Source organism: Crinia signifera, chromosome 19 (genome assembly GCF_055691185.1).
Source record: "Crinia signifera chromosome 19, ASM5569118v1, whole genome shotgun sequence".
Lineage (NCBI taxonomy): Eukaryota > Metazoa > Chordata > Amphibia > Anura > Myobatrachidae > Crinia > Crinia signifera.
In genome coordinates this window covers 72,326,529-72,345,631 of record NC_139226.1, presented here as the reverse complement: position 1 = coordinate 72,345,631, position 19,103 = coordinate 72,326,529, and the positions used below count along the sequence as shown (strand labels likewise).

Here is a 19,103-nt window from a genome sequence, read left to right as displayed (position 1 = left end):
ACATTGGCCTTTTCACATGCGAATTCGCTATTATCTGCAGAATGCATCCATTGCGCATGTGCAAGGAGACATCAACCTATTTGCAAGCAACCTACCGAGCAGCTTTACTCTTGCGAACTAATGAATTGGAAGTAGGCGTGATGTGGGCGTTTGTATGGGCGCAACCCGAATAATGAGCAAAACTGGGCGTATACCTGGGCGTACACATGGGCGTTAACTACAAGTGGTGGGGATTGGCTTTGCATGTGTGCTTGAGTGCTTGTTTGCCTCAAACGCCAAAACATTCGAAAGGACAAAGCAGGTTTTAAGTTTCGCAGACCATACTTTTGCCGACTTTACATTCGCAAGGCCAATCCACATGCACTAAATGGCTAAATCAATGGCACCTGCACACCATTTACACCAATCAATGCGTCAATTTGTTACTCAATTAACTCAGCACAACTACTCAATGCATACCAACAGCAATGAGATGTTAGCAGAGCAAAACAACTTATCTTGCTAAGTGTAATGTATAAAAAGCATGTTATGCCGTGAGTACACAAGCGAGACCAGAGCATGCTCGTTCGCAGACTGTGTTGTATGTGTGTATGTAAATAGTAGAAAAGAATTGTGAAGTGCTTTTGTCCCAAATTGGGACGCTGTCACTTTAAGAAGCGCAGTCTGACCTGAATAAACATTAAACACGAATTATAGTAAAATACTTTGATGCATTTTATTTGCAAAGTTAAGCATATAATATATGAGTGAAGTGCACTTCACCATAGCAATGTACAATAATAAAAAACACATACACAACAGAATGACATACAACATATAACATAGATATCTGGCTGTTTTGAGTTAGAGGTAATTTTAGCAGGCTTGGATATGACAAGGCATGGTATTAGTTCCTTATTGGCATTTTGTAATCCGTTTATAGTTACCAGTCCTTCAACAGTGATTTACAGGTGGATGCGCCTCCTTGTGCAGGTGAAATTCTGTTGGTGGCACGTTTTCCTCCTTCTTTACCAGTGATGTGACTGGATGGAATATTGTCCACTGTGAGATGTAACTGGCCGGTATTGCCTGAAGGAATAGGTGTCTGTAAAGCTCAAAAACGCGTTTCTCTGCTTGCGTGCTTATCGGCAGCTTCCTCAGTTTCAGGAAACTGAGGAAGCTGCCGATAAGCACGCAGGCAGAGAAACGCGTTTTTGAGCTTTACAGACACCTATTCCTTCAGGCAATACCGGCCAGTTACATCTCACAGTGGACAACATTCCATCCAGTCACATCACTGGTAAAGAAGGAGGAAAACGTGCCACCAACAGAATTTCACCTGCACAAGGAGGCGCATCCACCTGTAAATCACTGTTGAAGGACTGGTAACTATAAACGGATTACAAAATGCCAATAAGGAACTAATACCATGCCTTGTCATATCCAAGCCTGCTAAAATTACCTCTAACTCAAAACAGCCAGATATCTATGTTATATGTTGTATGTCATTCTGTTGTGTATGTGTTTTTTATTATTGTACATTGCTATGGTGAAGTGCACTTCACTCATATATTATATGCATAACTTTGCAAATAAAATGCATCAAAGTATTTTACTATAATTCGTGTTTAATGTTTATTCAGGTCAGACTGCGCTTCTTAAAGTGACAGCGTCCCAATTTGGGACAAAAGCACTTCACAATTCTTTTCTTAGTATCTTGAAGAGGCTACACACCCTCTTTTACAAGCGGCAGCAGTCTCATCTGTTATTTTAATTATTGTAATTGTATTGTGATCCACATCACCAATTATAGTGCTTTCAGCGCTCTTATAGTGCCCCTAGGGACACTCTACCCCCTTTGTATGTAAATAGGGTCGTGCGTGCAAACTGTTTTATGTGTAAGCACTGTAAGTCAACTCCCCTTTTGGTATGTTTGCGTGCGAATGATTTAGCAAGGACTATAGGCATGATTAAGGCGGATGCGTGCGTGTCTAGAAATCTTGTATCAATGCTTGCGTATGTGTATACAAGTGTTTTATGGATTGTGTTGTATGAATAAATAAAAAAATGGCAAATAAAGATAAACTTTAAAAAAAAAAATCTGAGTGGGACAGGTGGTTAGGGCCTTGGTTTGGTGAGATGTCACCAGCTAATAAGATTAGAAAGGAGAGATACTGTAGATATAGGTGGATGTTTGTTAATTTTTTACATTGGTGGTGAGATGTGGATGTGAAAGTACATGTAGAGAAGTAAGTAAAGAGCTCATGAGTGTTCAGAAATGGGGAGTGAATAATAGAAGAGGCAATGTGCACAGAGTGGTGATTGTCAACCCTTTGCAGTCCATTTGTTTTTGTTTTTTTGCAATTCAAACAATCTGGTTTAAATGTTTAAATACAACGGGTGAGATTTAATAGGATGAGAGATAAAGAAAGTGAGAGATTTGGTTAGAAATCTCCAGTTTTTTTAAAGTGGCAATCATTTACACTGCTAAACCAGTTTGATTTTGCAGTGTAAATGATTGCCGCTTTATTTCTCACCAAATCTCTCACTTTCTGAAACTCTCATCCTATGAAATCTCACCCAACATATATTTTTTTCAATAATGGTCTACATTGAATGTGGAACAATGTTAATGTTCTTATTTAAAGTGGCTCACCATTGGATCTGCTACTAGCACTAGGGCTGTTGAGCCTGACTAGACGTTGGACATGAATGGGTTAATATTATGCCTTATATTAGTTCCCTAGTTGTGTTGCCAACCACAAGAACCAAAGAGCCCAGCAATGACCCTGAATATCCATAACTATTCCTGGCCTTCTTCCAACTTTGGAAGTGGTTACCATTATTTAAACTTACCAAAGAGAGGGAGAGGGAGAAATAAAATACATTTAGAAAGAAGATTGTGCCTCATGTTCCTGAAATGGCAAATGGTACAAATAAAAATTAGCATTTATAAATCAGTATCATCATGCATCCCTTCCCCACCAATCATGAAAGTGCTTGGCAGCCACACCACAATGATCGGTCATTGCCCTCCGTTGTACCTTAGACTGCGGTCACAGCTAATTTGCAAAATTGCAATTTTTGCAAATTAGCAGGACTTACTGAATCGGGCCCACAGTACAAACATCCACTTTGCAGTCCCTGGTTCTCCTAATTCATCTGTGGATATGTTTTGTAGAAGCTATGGAATTGATTGAAACACCCTGATACTTAAAATACCCTGGTACTTGTGGTTCTTCAAGTAAAAGTTCTGTATGCTTGCTGGGACCTAAAGTTCTCATGTAACTATAAATCAGGGCTTTTGCCCTTCTGCTCCATGGGACGTTTTTGCCCTCCCTGAGCTCAACTTAGGATACCTACATTACAGTTTGACAGATGTACTGCCCCAGTCAAACTCCTCACCTGCCACTGTTGAGAAAGGGAGGTGTTAACCTCCCCTCTCTCAACCCTCTCTGTGGAGGAAATTTACTAAGTTCAGCAGTATCTGCCATTAGGCAGCTGAGCTGAAAACAAACGGAACCGGGTCTGCAGGGAATGCAGCTTATTTACTAAGCTGCCATGTTCTCATGATTCACATTTTCCATTAGTAAAGTCATTTTTACTTGGCTGCTGAGTTTGGGGTTGAAAGCAGTGGCGTAACGGTACTCTTTACCTAGAAGGGCGCCCATCGTGGCCATCTCGGCCATTGAGCGCACTAAAAAATCGGGTGCGATGCGACCGACGCGATGCCCCCGATTTCCCATAGGGAACAATGTTAAATGTCTCAATTGACCCGATTTTCCTGTTCAATGCCTCAATTGACCCAATTTTTCCATAGGAAACAATGTTAAATGGGCCACAGAGGCCAAATAGGCACCCTGAAGTGTGAAATGGCCACCCCAATTGTAAACACCACCCCGCGATCAACGTCAACCCGAAGCGTGGCGAGCGCAGCGAGCTCGCGAGGGGCGGCGGTACGCGTCCTACGACCTTTTCATACCCCCACTATCCACGTCGGCGTGGAGTTGAGAATAGAAAGTGTGGCGAGTGCAGCGAGCCACCGAGCCCGAAGCATGGCGAGCGGACGCGGATACCTTCACAGGTATCCGCGTCCCCTCGCGGGCTTCACAGCTGTCCGCGTCCCCTCGCCACACTTCGGGCTCGGTGGCTCGCTGCGCTCGCCACACTTTATATTCTCAACTCCACACCGACGTGGATAGTGGGGGTATGAAAAGGTCGTAGGACGCGTACCGCCGCCCCTCGCGGGCTCGCTGCGCTCGCCGCGCTTCGGGTTCACGTTGATCGTGGGGTGGCGTTAACAATTGTGGGGGCCATTTCACACTTCAGGGTGCCTATTTGGCCTCTGTGGGCCATTTTACATTGTTTCCTATGGAAAAATCGGGTCAATTGAGGCATTGAACAGGAAAATCGGGTCAATTGAGACATTTAACATTGTTCCCTATGGGAAATCGCGGGCATCGCGCCGGTCGCATAGCACCCGATTTTTTAGTGCATTCAATGCCCGCGATGCCCGCGATTTTTTACTAACGATGCCCACGATCAAAATCGTGGGCGCCGTTCTAAGTAAAGAGTACCGGCGTAACTACCGAGGGTGCAGGGGGTGCAGCTGCTATGGGGCCCGAGCAGTTTGAAGGGCCCACTGCTCCCCCTGCACCCTGTCCCACCAGCAGGCCCAGCCCGACCATTACATGGGTGCCGCTTAGAGCGCCACAGTGTGAAAAGGCCGCCGCCGGGATGCAGCTTCAGTTACCTGTCCGAGGTACCCAGCCAGCCAGAGAAGCAGGCACAGCGGCATCTTGGGAATTGTAGTTTATTTTTACTGGTCACACTTTGGGCAGTTAACGATAAACTACAAATCCCATGAGGCCACTGAGTCCTGCTTTGATTTAATGAAAGGAGATAACGCTTACGCTGACATCTTGCTGCATGACATGTCATGAAGACATGAACAACACTTGAAGCTCTGTGCCGGCATGTCTGCAGTCTGTGCAGGGAGGCACCCACCGGTCTGCTGCTCCCCCTGCACCCTGTCACACGTGAGCAGTGTACAGCACAGCAGGAGTGTGGAGGGTTTTTGGACAGGGAGGCACCCACCTGCCCGCTCTCCCTGCGCCATTCGGGGAACAATCGTGCTGCAAGTATGAAACGGCAGCCAGCAGGGAAGGAGGACCTGGACAGGTGTGCTGAGCGGGGCGGGTGAGGTCGTAGTAGGCTGGAAGTGCCAGGGATCAGGAATACCAGGGCAGCAGCACAGACGGGACACCAGCGCTTAGTGTTAGAGTCCCACAGTCCACTGACTGTGACTTGCAGTCATCAGACAGGTCCCACTGAGTGCTGGAGTCCCATCCATTCTGCTGCTACCCTGGTATTGTGGCAATATTCAAAACCCTTCCAAATCCCCACAGTGGTAGGAGGGCCAGAGGGGTTTATTGAGGCAATATAAGTGTGTGTAGCATTACTTATTCATTTTCTAACTATTACAGTATTCCAATTATGTTTTTTATGTCTATATCCCCCTCGCTGTCCCTCCTTCACTCTCCTTCCTGGGGAGGGGGCCCTTTCAGGATTTTGCTATGGGGCCCATTAAGTTCTAGTTACGCCCCTGGTTGAAAGGTTTACAAAAAATGCAGCAGGGTACCCTCTCCTAAGCATATCCAGTCCCAGGCTTTTTGAGACAGTGCTGCTTCTAGAAATACAGGAAAAATATTGTGAACCGACAAGGGTACGCTAATTTGGCTCAGATATGGTTAAATGTACAAAATGACACCAAATGACCATTTTCATGGTGGCCTTTTAACTCTGTCAACCATTTCCTATTCCCTGTCCACTTTTTGACCATGCCAACCTTTTGCATGTTGGCCATTTGGGGTCAACCTGTTCACTGTCTATCCTTTAACTATGGATCTATTGATACCCCTTTCACACTGGAAAGCGCTTGCAAGCGAGTCGCAAGCCAGGTACAAAATCCCGGCTGTGACCCGGCTTGCAAGCGCTTTCACATTAGCATAAAGCTGACTTAATCGGGAGGCAGGGAAAGGGCGGCACTGGGAGATGTCAGCATCTCCCACCAGCGTCTTTACAGTGCAGTGAACCTGTTCACACTGCCCCTGGACCCGCGACCGTTGTGGAAATCCTGGAACATTGTGTCAAATTCGAAATACACTTAGACACTTTAGCGCATTATATTTCACCATTTTAGAACAAAACTTTGATGAAAGACGGAAGAGCCTGCTCATAAACTAAAACATAGTTTGCGATAAAAATGCTTCCAAAACCATCGATGTTTGGTGTCAAAATGATCTACATAAGAATAGCTATCAGATGACAGTTGTTACAAATTCAGATCACAAACTATTCACATTCTTAAATCTTATAAGATATTATTAGATATCTCACTTACAGATAGCAGAGGGGGTGTGGCTGATTCTATTGAACAGCTTGGACAATGGACAGGATACAGCACCCTCCCCCCAGGTATCTACTGGAAAAGGCACAGTCAGATAACACACACACAGTGCTGACCAACATTGGAAGGACTAGATCAGAAAATGCAGCAGAATACCCCAGGAAGAGATCTAGATGTCTGACAAAGGCGGATTGGTCATCCGGGAGACCGGGCCATTTCCCCGGTGGGCCGGTCCAGATTGCCACCTGGCCGGGCCGCCGACCCTACTATCAGGGCCGGTGCTGGCGTCATCCTATGCGGCTATGCTGCAGCCGCATAGGATGACGTCACCCAACTCCTGCATCAGCAGGGACCTCGAGCTGGCCGGGACAAGGAGACCCTGTGTGGCAGGACTCGGCATCGGTGAGTAGCACCAGCCCCCCCCCCCCTGGCAGTATCGGTAGCGCGAGCACCCAACCTACCCCCCCCCCCCGGGTGGTTATTATAATAGGCCTGAATTAAACAATTTAATGATTAGAACATACTCAAGTGTAGCGGTTATGATTTGTGAGTTAGGAAAGGCTTTGATTGGTAGATTATAAATGTGATTCAAATACAATAGGATTGTGAGTTATATCATTGAATATGATCATGTGTTCAGGCTTTGGGGCCTAGATTCCTTTGTTATGCTTTGGTATCGCAATCAAGCATTGGGCCTAGATTATGATTGGTTTCAGTAATTGTTTACATTGCAATAAGTTAGCATCCGTGGTTAAAGCCCTGTGTGTTTAAACATGGATATTGTAGCCATGTGATAGATTTTTGTATAGCAAGGCCTGGATTGTATAATGCCCAGTTAGAGTTGAATTACTGTGGAATGCATTTTAGCTCAATACAGAGATATCTGTTGTAGGTTTAACACAGGGTTGCCGACTTTTTCTGTCTCCTCTCCGGGAGAAGCCCGGAGAGGAGACTTCCAGCTGCAGTTCGGGGGGCGGGGCTTGAGCTTTACATCATTAAGCTCCGCCCCCAGGATGTTAAAACCCCCAATTCACGGATCTCTGTGGAGGGGGCGGGGCTAAAATGACGCGATTTTAGCTCCGCCCCCTCCTCTGAGACCCGCGGATTGACGATTTCAATCCAAAAGGTATGGCGAAGATGCCGCAATCGGGGGGTGGCGTGGGGGTCCCCCGGAATCCGGGAGGGTTGCCCACCTTTCCAGGGGGCCGGGAGGAGGACCCGATTTTCGGGATCCTCCCGGTAATTCCGGGAGGGTCGGCAACCCTATGAGAAAAATGCAGCAGTGTAGCTGAGTTGTGATTGTGCGATAAATGCCAGTTAGTGGTGATTTGCTGTTTGCTGTTTAAATTACAGTGCAATAGTATTGTGTTATACCAGAAGCATGAATGTGAAATTGAGACAAAACAGTGGTTTAATGGCTGTATATTGTAGCTTGAAGTACAATGTTATCATAGCTGGTTATTTGTGTTGTGAGATAGCTTTGCATTTAAGGTCAGTTATATGGTTTCATTATGCAACTCAAGATGAAGACTTGCCATTGTTAGCTGGTCACAAGATGGCCGACACCAGATTGACATAGAGCTACGACACATGCTGTTGTCTTGTAGACACACCTCCAGCACACACACACACACACACACACACACACACACACACTCACACATTGAATGTATACTAATGTATGACTTACATTGATGAACCTGGATGCTTGTATTGAAATGTAATAACTGTAATATTGTTTTATCATACAAATGTTTAAACCATTAATGCAATGTTATTTGTCACCATACATGAATATACTTATTAATCATATTTTTGGTAATTTGTTTATTGATCGCAGAGTAGCAACAGAGAATAACGCAGTCAGTTCTCTGCATAAAATATAATGTTACGTTTAGTAAATAACCTGGTATTAACAGTTGGACACGGGATAATCTTCCAGTCAGGGGCGTAACTAACTATTTTGCGCCCCCCCCCGCGCCGCACATTTTTTCGGTGCCCCCCCACCCCCACACACCCCCACACACACCTAACCTGCCCCCCCCTTCTTACCCGTACCTGCACCCACGGTCAGCGTCTCGCCTGGCTCTCTGCCGTGACCTGCCTGACCGTCCCAGCCGGCCCCTGCTGCTACAATGAAAACTGACTATTAGAAAATGGCTGCCCCCATACAGCAGACAGAAAACTGTCTGCAGTATGGGGACAGCCATTTTATAATTGTCAGTTTTCATTGCAGCAGGAGCCAGCCGGGACCGTGATGGTCAGGCAGGTACCGGCAGAGAGCCGGGCGAGACGCAGACTGTGGGTAACTATAGCCCCGCAGCCCCCCGGCGGCGCCCCCAATTTCTCTGCCCCCCCCCGCCACCACGGGGGCTGCGGAGCTATAGTTACGCCACTGGTTCCATGACCCTTTCACACTGACCAGTTTCCCGGGTTGTTGCGCATTCATGGCTAATAATCCGGGAAATATTTGTCAGTGTGAAAGGGGTATAAACCATACCTGTTTAACGCAACAAGAGAAAGCAGGTGAATGTCTTATCTACCTTATTTATGTTGCTTTTGTTTACTATTTCCCCCTTAACAACTACTAATTCTTCCAGTATAGCAATGTTATTATTATTATTATTATTATTATTATTATTATTATTATTATTTTCAGTTTCTTATATAGCGCGCATATTCCATTGAACTTTACAAGTGAAAACAACAGTGATTAAACGAACTGGGTAGAAACAAACCGACATAGGGCAGTATTCAATGAGAAAATTCTCCGTGCATGGAGAGCGTTTTATTTTGCTCGCCATGCACTCTCCGTGTTTTTGCGGAGATTCTCCATGTTTGGAGATTCTCCGTCACGGCACTTTATCCACTATTCAATGTGGCTGATGCTCGCCGCCACTCGCGGCGAGTCTTAACCCCTGCAGCGGACGAGCGTCCGCGGCAGGGAGCTTTCAGGGAGCCGGGGGACGGAAGCAGCCAGAGAGATTAAAGTCTCCCTGGCTGCTCCAGAGGAATGTGGAGGGGAGGGGGGCTCCCCGGGACCCAGGCAGCACAGGCTGCCCCCCCCCCCTATAGCCAGCGGGGGACCCAGTATTCACTGCACCCGATCGTGCATATTAACGATCGGGTGCAGTGAATATATGAATATCTAATGAGTGGCTCGAGCGCTCCGGCCCCCTGCTGGCTGCACTGTGTAAAAAAAATATATATATATTTTTTTAAAATTTAAATATATATTCATGTGCTATAAGCACATGAATAAAAATAACATGCCCCTTCACAGAAAAAAAAACCTGATTTTTTGACACCAAAATTAAAAAAAAAACCTTTTAGTTTAAAAGTTCACATTCCAGCTCCCCATCAAAAGATGGAGAATTGCTACACGGAGAGACACGGAGAAAATCACTTAGAAAGACGGAGAATATTTCACATTGAATAGGGTGGTTCACTTTTGGAGAGCAAAATGCTCCGTCCAAGGCGAAAAAAGCAAAAATTCTCCATAAAACACAGAGAATTTTTCTCATTGAATACTGCCCATAGAGGTAGAATGGCCCTGCTCGCAAGCTTACAATCAATAGGGATAGTAGTTGGGTTACAAATTTACAATGCAAGTTTGTGCTTTGCCTTGACATAAGAAATGTTGTTTTAAACATGTACACCTTTTTTTAATGTCTTGCCCAAAAAAAGAGTGCACAGCTTATTAATGTGCTCACACTATCATTTTGTTTCCCGCATTCAGATGACAAGAAACTGAATCACTTTATAGAATGATTTGAAAATATAAGATATTTGTTTCTTGTATGCACAGAGGTTTATTGTTTTTGGAGGCCGCCAGACTTAAGAATGATTGTGATGCTGCAGTTACTGTTCCTCTGTCTGGCTATTATCTCAACAGCGTTTCTGGTTGTGGCCACATGGACCGACTGCTGGATGGTGAATGCAGATGACAGCTTAGAGGTGAGTAATATAAAAAGCAGCCTGAAACACTAGGGTCAGTGAAATTGTTTGCCAATCTAATGACTGATTCGTTTGGTTTTTCACATACTGATTTCAAATTTGGCTACCAAATCTCTATCACGCAAGGTTTTTTTTTTTTTCACTAAGTGAATGCAATATATGGGGAAATAGCATAATAATACATATTATGGTTGAAACATATTTAATTATGAAAACTATTTTTTTTAAATAGTTTTATGCACAAATTTATTAATAGAAATATATTCTGACGTAAAAAAACATTAATTATATTTTCATACACATAATGCAAAGAAAAAAAAGAGGTGCAATATGGAATTGTCCTTGGGCCTTCCCACCCACCCCTATGTTGCATAAATAGGACATGCACACTTTAACAAACCAATCATTTCAGCGACAGGGCCTACAAAAATGTAACTGAAATGATTGGTTTGTTTGGGACCCCACACAAAAAAAGCAATTCATCTTTCCCTGTACAAAATGGCCCTACAGAGACAAGATACTGTATCATCGTAATCCTCCTCCTCTGATTCCCCGCCCCCTTCAGTGTGTACTTCCTCATCCTCACAGATTATCAATTCGTCCCCCTGGACTCCACAATCACAGGTCCCTTTGTAGTCTCTGGAGGCAATTGCTGGTCTTTATTGTTCATTCATTTTTATGAACATCATCTTTACCACATTTTGCAGAAGCAGCCTCCTTCGCCGCTCACTGACCAGGTTCCCCACTGCACTAAAAACTCATTTGGAGTACATACTGGAGGGGGGACAACTCAGGTAAAATAGAGCAATTTTTTACAGGTTCCAAACTGCCTTTTTTCCCTGACTGTACAGGTAAGGACTGTCTGACATGTCTGCTTGGATGCTGTCACCAAAGTAATCCTCCACCATTTTTTCAATGGTGACAGAATCCAATGCAGCGACAGTAGACATGTGAGCAATCATTGGCAGGTCCTTCACCAGATCTCCAAACTCGCTTCTGCCTGCCCTGCATCCCCGCCAGTGGGTCAGTCTCAGCTGTTTCCTCACAGCCACAGGTGGGGGAGAAAATTAAGGAGGAGCTGTGGCGGTCCACTTCAGATGACAATCTCCTGATCAGCAGGTCTTTGCACCTTTGTAGACTTGTGTCCACCAGAAACAGAGACACAACATACTTTTTAAACCGAGGATCGAGCACGGTGGCCAGAATGTATACCTCTGACTTTCACAGACTTACCACCCTCGTATCCTGGCAAAGCATTTGGAGGGCTTCATCCACAAAAGCTACATGCTTTGCAGAATCGCAACGCTTTAGCTCTTCCTTCACTTTCTCCAGCTGCTTATGCAACAGCCTGATCAGGGGAATCTCCTGACTCAAGCTGGCAGTGTCGGAACTGACTTCACGTACGGCAAATTCAAATGGCTGGAGAACCTTGCACAACACAGAAATCAGCCTCCACTACACTTGAGTCAGGTGCATTTCTGCTCCTCTGCCTATTTCGTAGGTGGCTGTGTAGGCTTGAATGGCCTTTTGCTGCTCCTCCATCCTCTGCAGCATATATAGGGTGGAGTTCCAGTGGGTCACCGCCTCTTGTTTAAGGTGATGGCAGGGCAGGTTGAGGAGGATTTGCTGCCACGCTCAGTTTCTCTAACAGGTTGTCGGTGTTGTGCCTCTTACTGAAAACAGTGATACACAATGTAGCCTGCCTTGGAAGGAGCTAGCATGCAGGAGATGTTTCTGCTGTTGCTGTGGAAGGCAATGCATCTACCCAGTGGCTGCCACATTCATATAGTCCTTAGTTTGCCCTGAACCACTTGTCCACATGTTCGTAGTGAACAGTGGTTACAACAGCATTTTTCAGAGAACTGAGGACACTTTTTCGAACTTCTCTGTACATCCCAGGTATTGCCTGCCTAGTGAAGTGGAATCTAGGTGGAATTGGATACCAGGGAAACAATACCTCCATCAACCGTCTAAATCCCACTCCACTGATGGCGGACACTGGATGCATGTCTTAACACCAACATAGCTGTCAAGGCCGCAGTTATCCGCTTTGCCATAGGATGACTGCTGTCCTACTTTCTGCTCATGGCAAACGACTGTTGGACGGTCAATTGCTTAGTGAAAAATGTAGCCATCTTACGGCCTCCCCTCTAGGAAGATGACCGACTCCCAGCAGCAGCGGCAGTACGCTGCAGGATCCTCTGGAAGAATCCCAGATTGAAGAGTAGTCAGATGCCAGTGACATGGCCTGCAGGACTACCTCCAATCCGGATTGAGGAGGAAATTGATGAGGAGGGAGTTGCTGATGTAGTTTCCAGGCGCTTGGATACAACAGGACCAAAAGATTTAGGTTCCCTGGACTGCTGACGGTCCTAGCCACAGTACCTGAAGTAAACACTGAATTATGAAGGGTCTTCAGGTGACGTATAAGGGAGGATGTCCCTAAGTGGCCAAGATCCTTACCCCTGCTTATTGCAGCTTTATATAAGCTACATATGGCAATACAGTACATTTGTTGTCCGATTTGGATAAAAAAAAATCCAGACCGAAGAGGTGGATTTTTTGGTCCTCTGCCCAGTCATGACGATGGGCTTTTTCATCCCATGGACAACAACTGTTTTCCCCCCTGGTGCCTCATTTAAGCAAACCACATCATCCTCCTCGTCAACTTCCTCCTCAGCGCCAGCTACATCAATATCCTCCTCCTGGTGTACAACATTGACACCTTCATTATCAAAATCTGGAACTGGACTGTGGTCCTTCCAGCATATGCAGAGGGCATATTGCAAATGGTGGAAGGAGCCACCTCTTCCCGTACAGTGATGGGAAGGTCTGGCATCGCAGCCACCAACACCCTTTGACTCTCCTTGGGGATTTGTGATAAAATGTCTTTAGAAGGCTGGTTTGCTGTGTTTTTGTCGATTACAGCTTAACTCTTAAATTGTCTAGAGGGTGGGGAGGAGGAGGACTTTGAATGTGATGTGAAGCTGAACCACTAGTCATGAACATAGGCCCTGGCCTTAGCCGTTCCGTGTTGTAAATGGCACATTGTCAAGTTTGTTTCTCCTCCAACGATTTACATTTATTTTTGAGGGAATGTTTACTGAACTTTGCCTTCGATTTTACATGCCCTCTACTTTGACACTGGGCATCGGCCTTGGCAGATGACATTGATGGCATTTAATCGTCTATGTCATGACTAGTGGCAGCAGCTTCAGAGCTATGAGGAAGTGGCTCTTCATCTTTCCCTTTTTTTATCCTCCAGGACAGCACGACTGGAGTGCAATTATATACATCCATAGGTAGGCACCAGCAGACAGGAATTATACATCAGTAGGCTAGGTAGGCACTAGAAAACTGGTATTATATACATGTCAGTAGCAGTGTTCCCTCTAAGCTGTGCGCGTGTGCGCGCGCACACAACTCGCAGAGCCCGCGCACAGACATTACAACTGAGCGCACAAAGGTTAAAATCTTGTTTTAGTGTGCCACGAGTTTAATAAGGTTGAAAATCACTGCTATAGTCTATATGTGTGGTGTGTGAAGTCTGTAAACATTCAAATTGCTTTATTAACTCAACAGAACTCGAAATCTAGGCCTGTATACGTTATGTGACGCACAAAAATGTACATTTCCTTCCAAAGTTGCACAGCCAATATCTTTTTCTGCACAAAGCCTTCGTAAAATTAGAGGGAACATTGGTCAGTAGGCTACGTAGGCACCAGCTGACTGGTATTATATATACGGCAGTAGGTATGCAACAGCAGACAAGTATTATATATAGACGTCAGTAGGTAGGCACCAGCAGACAGGTATTACATATATACATCAGTACTAGGCACCAGCAGACAGTTATATATATATATATATATATGTCAGTAGGTAGGCACCAGCAGATAGGTATTGTATATACATCAGTAGGTAGGAACCAGCAAACAGGTATTATATATACGTAAGTAGGTAGACAGGCACTAGCAGACTGGAAATATATATTTAAAAGCCATAGGCAGGCACAGCCATAAGCAGGCACTAGCAGACTGTGTGTATGTATATATATATATATATATATATATATATATATATATATATATATAGGGCAGTGGCGTAACTATAAATTTTGCTCCCCCCTGCCAAAAAGTTTGTGGTGCGCAACCCCCCCCCCCCCCAGGCTCCTCTCCAGCGTGTTTCCCTAGCGTGTGATGTGATGACGTCACATGCATAACAGAGAAGCTGAAGCAGGAGAGAGGAAGAGAGACCAGCAAACACTGCTGCTTCCCTTGGTTCTGACGCATCCCAGGCCGCCCTAGCACGCCCATCCGCCTGTCCATCCTGTTCAAAGTAGCCAATAGCCAGCTCTGTGTACAGTCAATTGAATCAGTGGGGGGATTTGTCATCTCTGCCATGGCCGCACCCACGCTGTGGCTGACTCGCCTCCAGTGCTCGGTCAGTGGGCAGCGGCAGGCAGCAGCATGTCGGTGCGTCGAGCAGGTGCCGGTGCCCACACAGACCCTGCTGCTGCTTGCTCCCCCAAGCGGCTGCTGGGGCTGCCTTACAGTAGTTACGCCACTGATATAGGGGTCTCAAAACGGCACTCAATTGAAGTTGCATAAATGTAGACGGTGCAGGGTCCATAAAAGTTATTATAGATGTACTTACCCAACCTATTGCATAGGACAGGAAATGACCAGCACTCGTTTTTTGATGAAGAAAAAGAAGTTTGTATTTTAAATAGAAGACATTACAATAAAGTAGATTAGGCTGACCCGACAGCCGTTTCAACCGGATTTCCTAGCCGGTTTTCCTCAGGGGACATGGACACAGTTGGAAGTGAACTCACTTCGCTCGCGATGCTTCGGGCACGGTGCCTCGGCACACTATTTTATTCTCCCACCACGCCCTAGTGGATGGTAGAGCATGAAATTTCACCTTTTGGCACATGTCGGATCAAAAAGCAGTGAAAAAACCCATGTCGACCTCGCGACCTGTCGACCTTGCGACATGTCGACCGAAAGTCATGTAGACTGTTTCACCTGTACATTCTATATCCCGGTATTTTGACGTTGTCGGGATTTTAAATGTCGGGATTTTGTCCTTGTCGGGTTTTTAAATGTCGGGATTTTGACCTTGTTGGGATTTTGTCCTTGTCGGTATTATGACACATTCGGGATTTTGACCCTGTTGGGATTTTGACTGTCGGGATTTTGACTGCATCCCTAATTACCTGCAAGTGCACCCGGGCAGCTGTGTACACTGGACGAGTGCAGAGTCTACCAGAGAACTATATATATACACAGCAGTAGGTACTAGACACCAGTGATTGGAATTATACATGTTATAGATTGCAGTAGGTAGGCACCAGTGGGTGTGGTATAGGGGTCCGACAGTCGGGATCCCGACAGTCATTATCCCAACGTCAATTTCCCGACTGGCAGGACCCACCAAGCATGGCGAGCGCAACAAAGCCCCCACGAGGGAAAATAGCCGTCGGCCATCGGGAACACGGCTGTCGGTGTTTTGACAATCGGGATCCCGACGTCGGGACCCTGTCCAGCACCCGGCACCAGCAGACTGCTAAATAGTATATAACTGAGTGTATACTTTACACTCAGTTACACAGAGAAGTAGGCAGGTACTGCTGGCAGCCACTGGCAGTGCAGGCACCAGCAGACAATGGCACTAGGCCACTGCACTAGCAGAAAAAACAATATTAGGCCCCAACAGCAGAGGAGAGACAGCTCCTAACAAAGCTCCTAACACACACCCTAATCCCTAAATTCCCAAGACACAGGATTCTCGCGACTTATATAGAGATCCAGCTCTCGCGAGAATCTGGCTCTGAGCAATGACGTTTTGCCAACACGCCCAGATCCGAGTCGGGCGGGAACAAACGAACGCCGCTTGGATCCGGGCTTGGATCAGTGACGTTCAGACGGGCTCGGATCTGGGCAATCCGAGCCCACACATCTCTAGTATAAACAATATACTAAAACCAAATTAATATAATCACGTATAAAATCATACTTACATAAAGATTTAAAATTAATGCAACCCTTATGAATTAATAAGAATTTTTGAGAATTTTCATATAGCCATGTCCGGGAATAATAATTATTCAAACTCCAACACTAATTAGAATGCCAGTGTGCTTGATAGGGTATAATTGAAATTTTACCTTGTATTGATATTTGTGTGGAGTTTTATATGGAGTTTTAAAATGGAAATTGGTGCTACAATTGCTGTTAATGCCGATGTCCCTTGGAGAAGACCTTGGTGACAATTGAGCTGGGAAGTCCTGGATGTAATGGCCAGCTGTCACAATCAGATCTATTTGCGGAACCAGCTGTTCATTGAGAGCGACCATTGGCAGTCTACATATTTCTTATACATTTTTATACATATATTTTTAAAGTTTTGCATATTTTAAGGACTTGCACTGAGTCTGTAGTAGAGAGATTCCCACAGAAGCTGGAACACAGGCTACAGCTATGCTGAATATATCATTGCATTGGCCAGTTGGAGGTGTTTTCACAGAAATCTTGTAGTGACCACTGACAGCTGCAAAAAAACAGGTGTCAGAAACTGGTATCACAAGATTGGCTGTGGTGAATCATGTGATTGCATCCACCATGGCTGTGCCCATGTTTGGTGCTTGGAGATAAACTCGGGATGGAGCAAACAGGTCTGGGAACTGTGATAATGGCGTTGACTTGTAGGGCCGCAGGAAGCTGAGAATGACATCCAACATTGCTGGATGGCTATGCTGTACAGCAATAGTATGAACAGTCCTCAGTAACTGCTATGCAGATACCACATGAAGAATCTTTGTGATTTTAGATTTTACACAGGTGGATAATCAGGAAGGAGTGCAGCTTACTTGCAGCTCATACCGTACGCAGGTTATCTCAGAAAGCAGAAAGACCTTGGGTCTTTGGACAGATGTCACCAAATGATATGAGTTTTTAATCAGGATTGTGGAAGTTACCCACTTCAAGGATGTACTCTGGACATCCATGTAGGAACTTAGAGGAACTTGAGGTATAACTTTCACAAAAGTCCAAGCTGAATTTGGAGTCTTCCCAATTTTCATCCTTAGTGGACAGATTTTTGTCTTCTGAGCAGGTGGACCATCCATCATCAGCAGAAATGGGAGTTCCTTCATCTGGAACTAATGAGTGAAAAAGTAACTTAAAGCTACCACTCCACTGAGGCTTAAATTCAATCTTGTACAATAGCCAGGAGCTTTTGTACAGAGACCTGTAGATCTTGTTGGTAATTCAGGAACCTCATCATGCGTGAAAGCAAAACTGGGAAGGATAGGGCCTCCCATAACATAAATAGAGTCATCAACAAATTCACTATCAGAGGCAGATTCCAAGTCTTGGGTGAGCATTGGTATCTTTTCTTTAGGAGTACCAAAATTTGTGGCATCTTACATGTCAATGACTTTGGAACTATGCATACAATCTGGAGTGGAATTAAAGGAAACATAACCAACTCAAAATTAAAATAGACTGTTTTTCCTGAACAGTTTCTGGAGTATTTCTTTCAGTGAAGTTCTAACATGCGATCTTGCTAAAATTGTAATAAGTCAGAATCCATGAAAATTTAGGTGGCACAATGGGTGAACTTAACGAATGAATACCAATAGTGTGAATTCTGCGCTCTACCCCCACTCTGTGATAATAAATACTATCAGATCAGAGGGTATGTTTGGGTTATTTGATAAAAGATAGAGTGTGGTTAATTGGGTAAACACTTTATTGTTTTACTCAATGTGCTCAAAAGACAAAAAAAAAATAAAAAAAAAATGTGATGTGCAGGTAAACTAAAGTCCTTTGGAAAGTTCTGAACTGTGTACCTAAAGTACACCTGTTGTTCCTAATCACAGTAGTAAAAAGTTTCTGTGACTATCGGTAGACTGCTGTCATGAGTCAATTAACCCATCTCCGGTGGACGGCTGTTGTTCGCTTGTCAGAGCTCTCTGACACTGCCAGGCAGTACGTGATGTAACTGTGGTGGGGGTCAATAGGGAATGAATACCTCCAGAGGATTTGCTAGATGAAGGCGACAAAGAGGTGTGTGCAGATTTTAAGTCCATGGACTGAAAGTTTTGCAATGACCTTGTTTACTGGTGACATGTAAGTTTCTGATACACTGGTCTAAAAAGGACAGCTGTACAGTAAGTGGATTATTTGATGATTTAGGAGAAGATTTGAATGGTCTCAAATGGACTGGTTTTGAAGCAAATTCTCGTTGAACTACTTTTAGGAATACTGGGAGAACATTTAATATTGGATCCTTCTACTCCATGAGATGATTATCCCTTTCCAAGACTTTGCCTCTAAAGCAGAGTAGGAAATATTCAACTGAGTAAGCAGGAGATATACTCATTAAAGATGCTGACTCAAACTAAGGCCCTTATTCTGGTTGGTGCGGATATGTCCGCGTGCGTTCGTTCCGCCGATGTTTTGTGTTTGCGCATGTGCAGAGGCATATCTGCGCATGTGCGAAAGGGACATACGTCCAAATTCCGCATGAATTGTTTACACTACGAACAGGGGGAGGAGAGGGGCGTGAAGGGCTGTTTGGCCTCATTAACATATGCATACGCCCCGCGTTTCATGGGCGTTCCCATGAAAACGCTGGGCGTACGTATGGTAATGCGGCCGTGATGCACGTGTAGGGGGCGGACATATGACATTGCCGGATGTCAGCTGCCCGCCCAGATCCCTGCTTTTGCACGGAGAAATGCCCAAGT

The 19,103-nt window shown here is 45.1% G+C and overlaps 1 protein-coding gene across 1 annotated transcript in view; it reads left to right on the top strand.

Moving 5' to 3' along the window:
- The window catches only part of LOC146041563 (claudin-16-like), a 138,594-nt gene that overhangs the window by 1,494 nt on the left and 117,997 nt on the right, over positions 1 to 19,103 (top strand). Inside the window, exons 2-3 of the mRNA XM_083161517.1 lie at positions 923 to 982; positions 10,174 to 10,345. Coding sequence (XP_083017643.1) covers positions 923 to 982; positions 10,174 to 10,345 — 232 coding nt within the window. The remainder of the gene's footprint in view (positions 1 to 922; positions 983 to 10,173; positions 10,346 to 19,103) is intronic.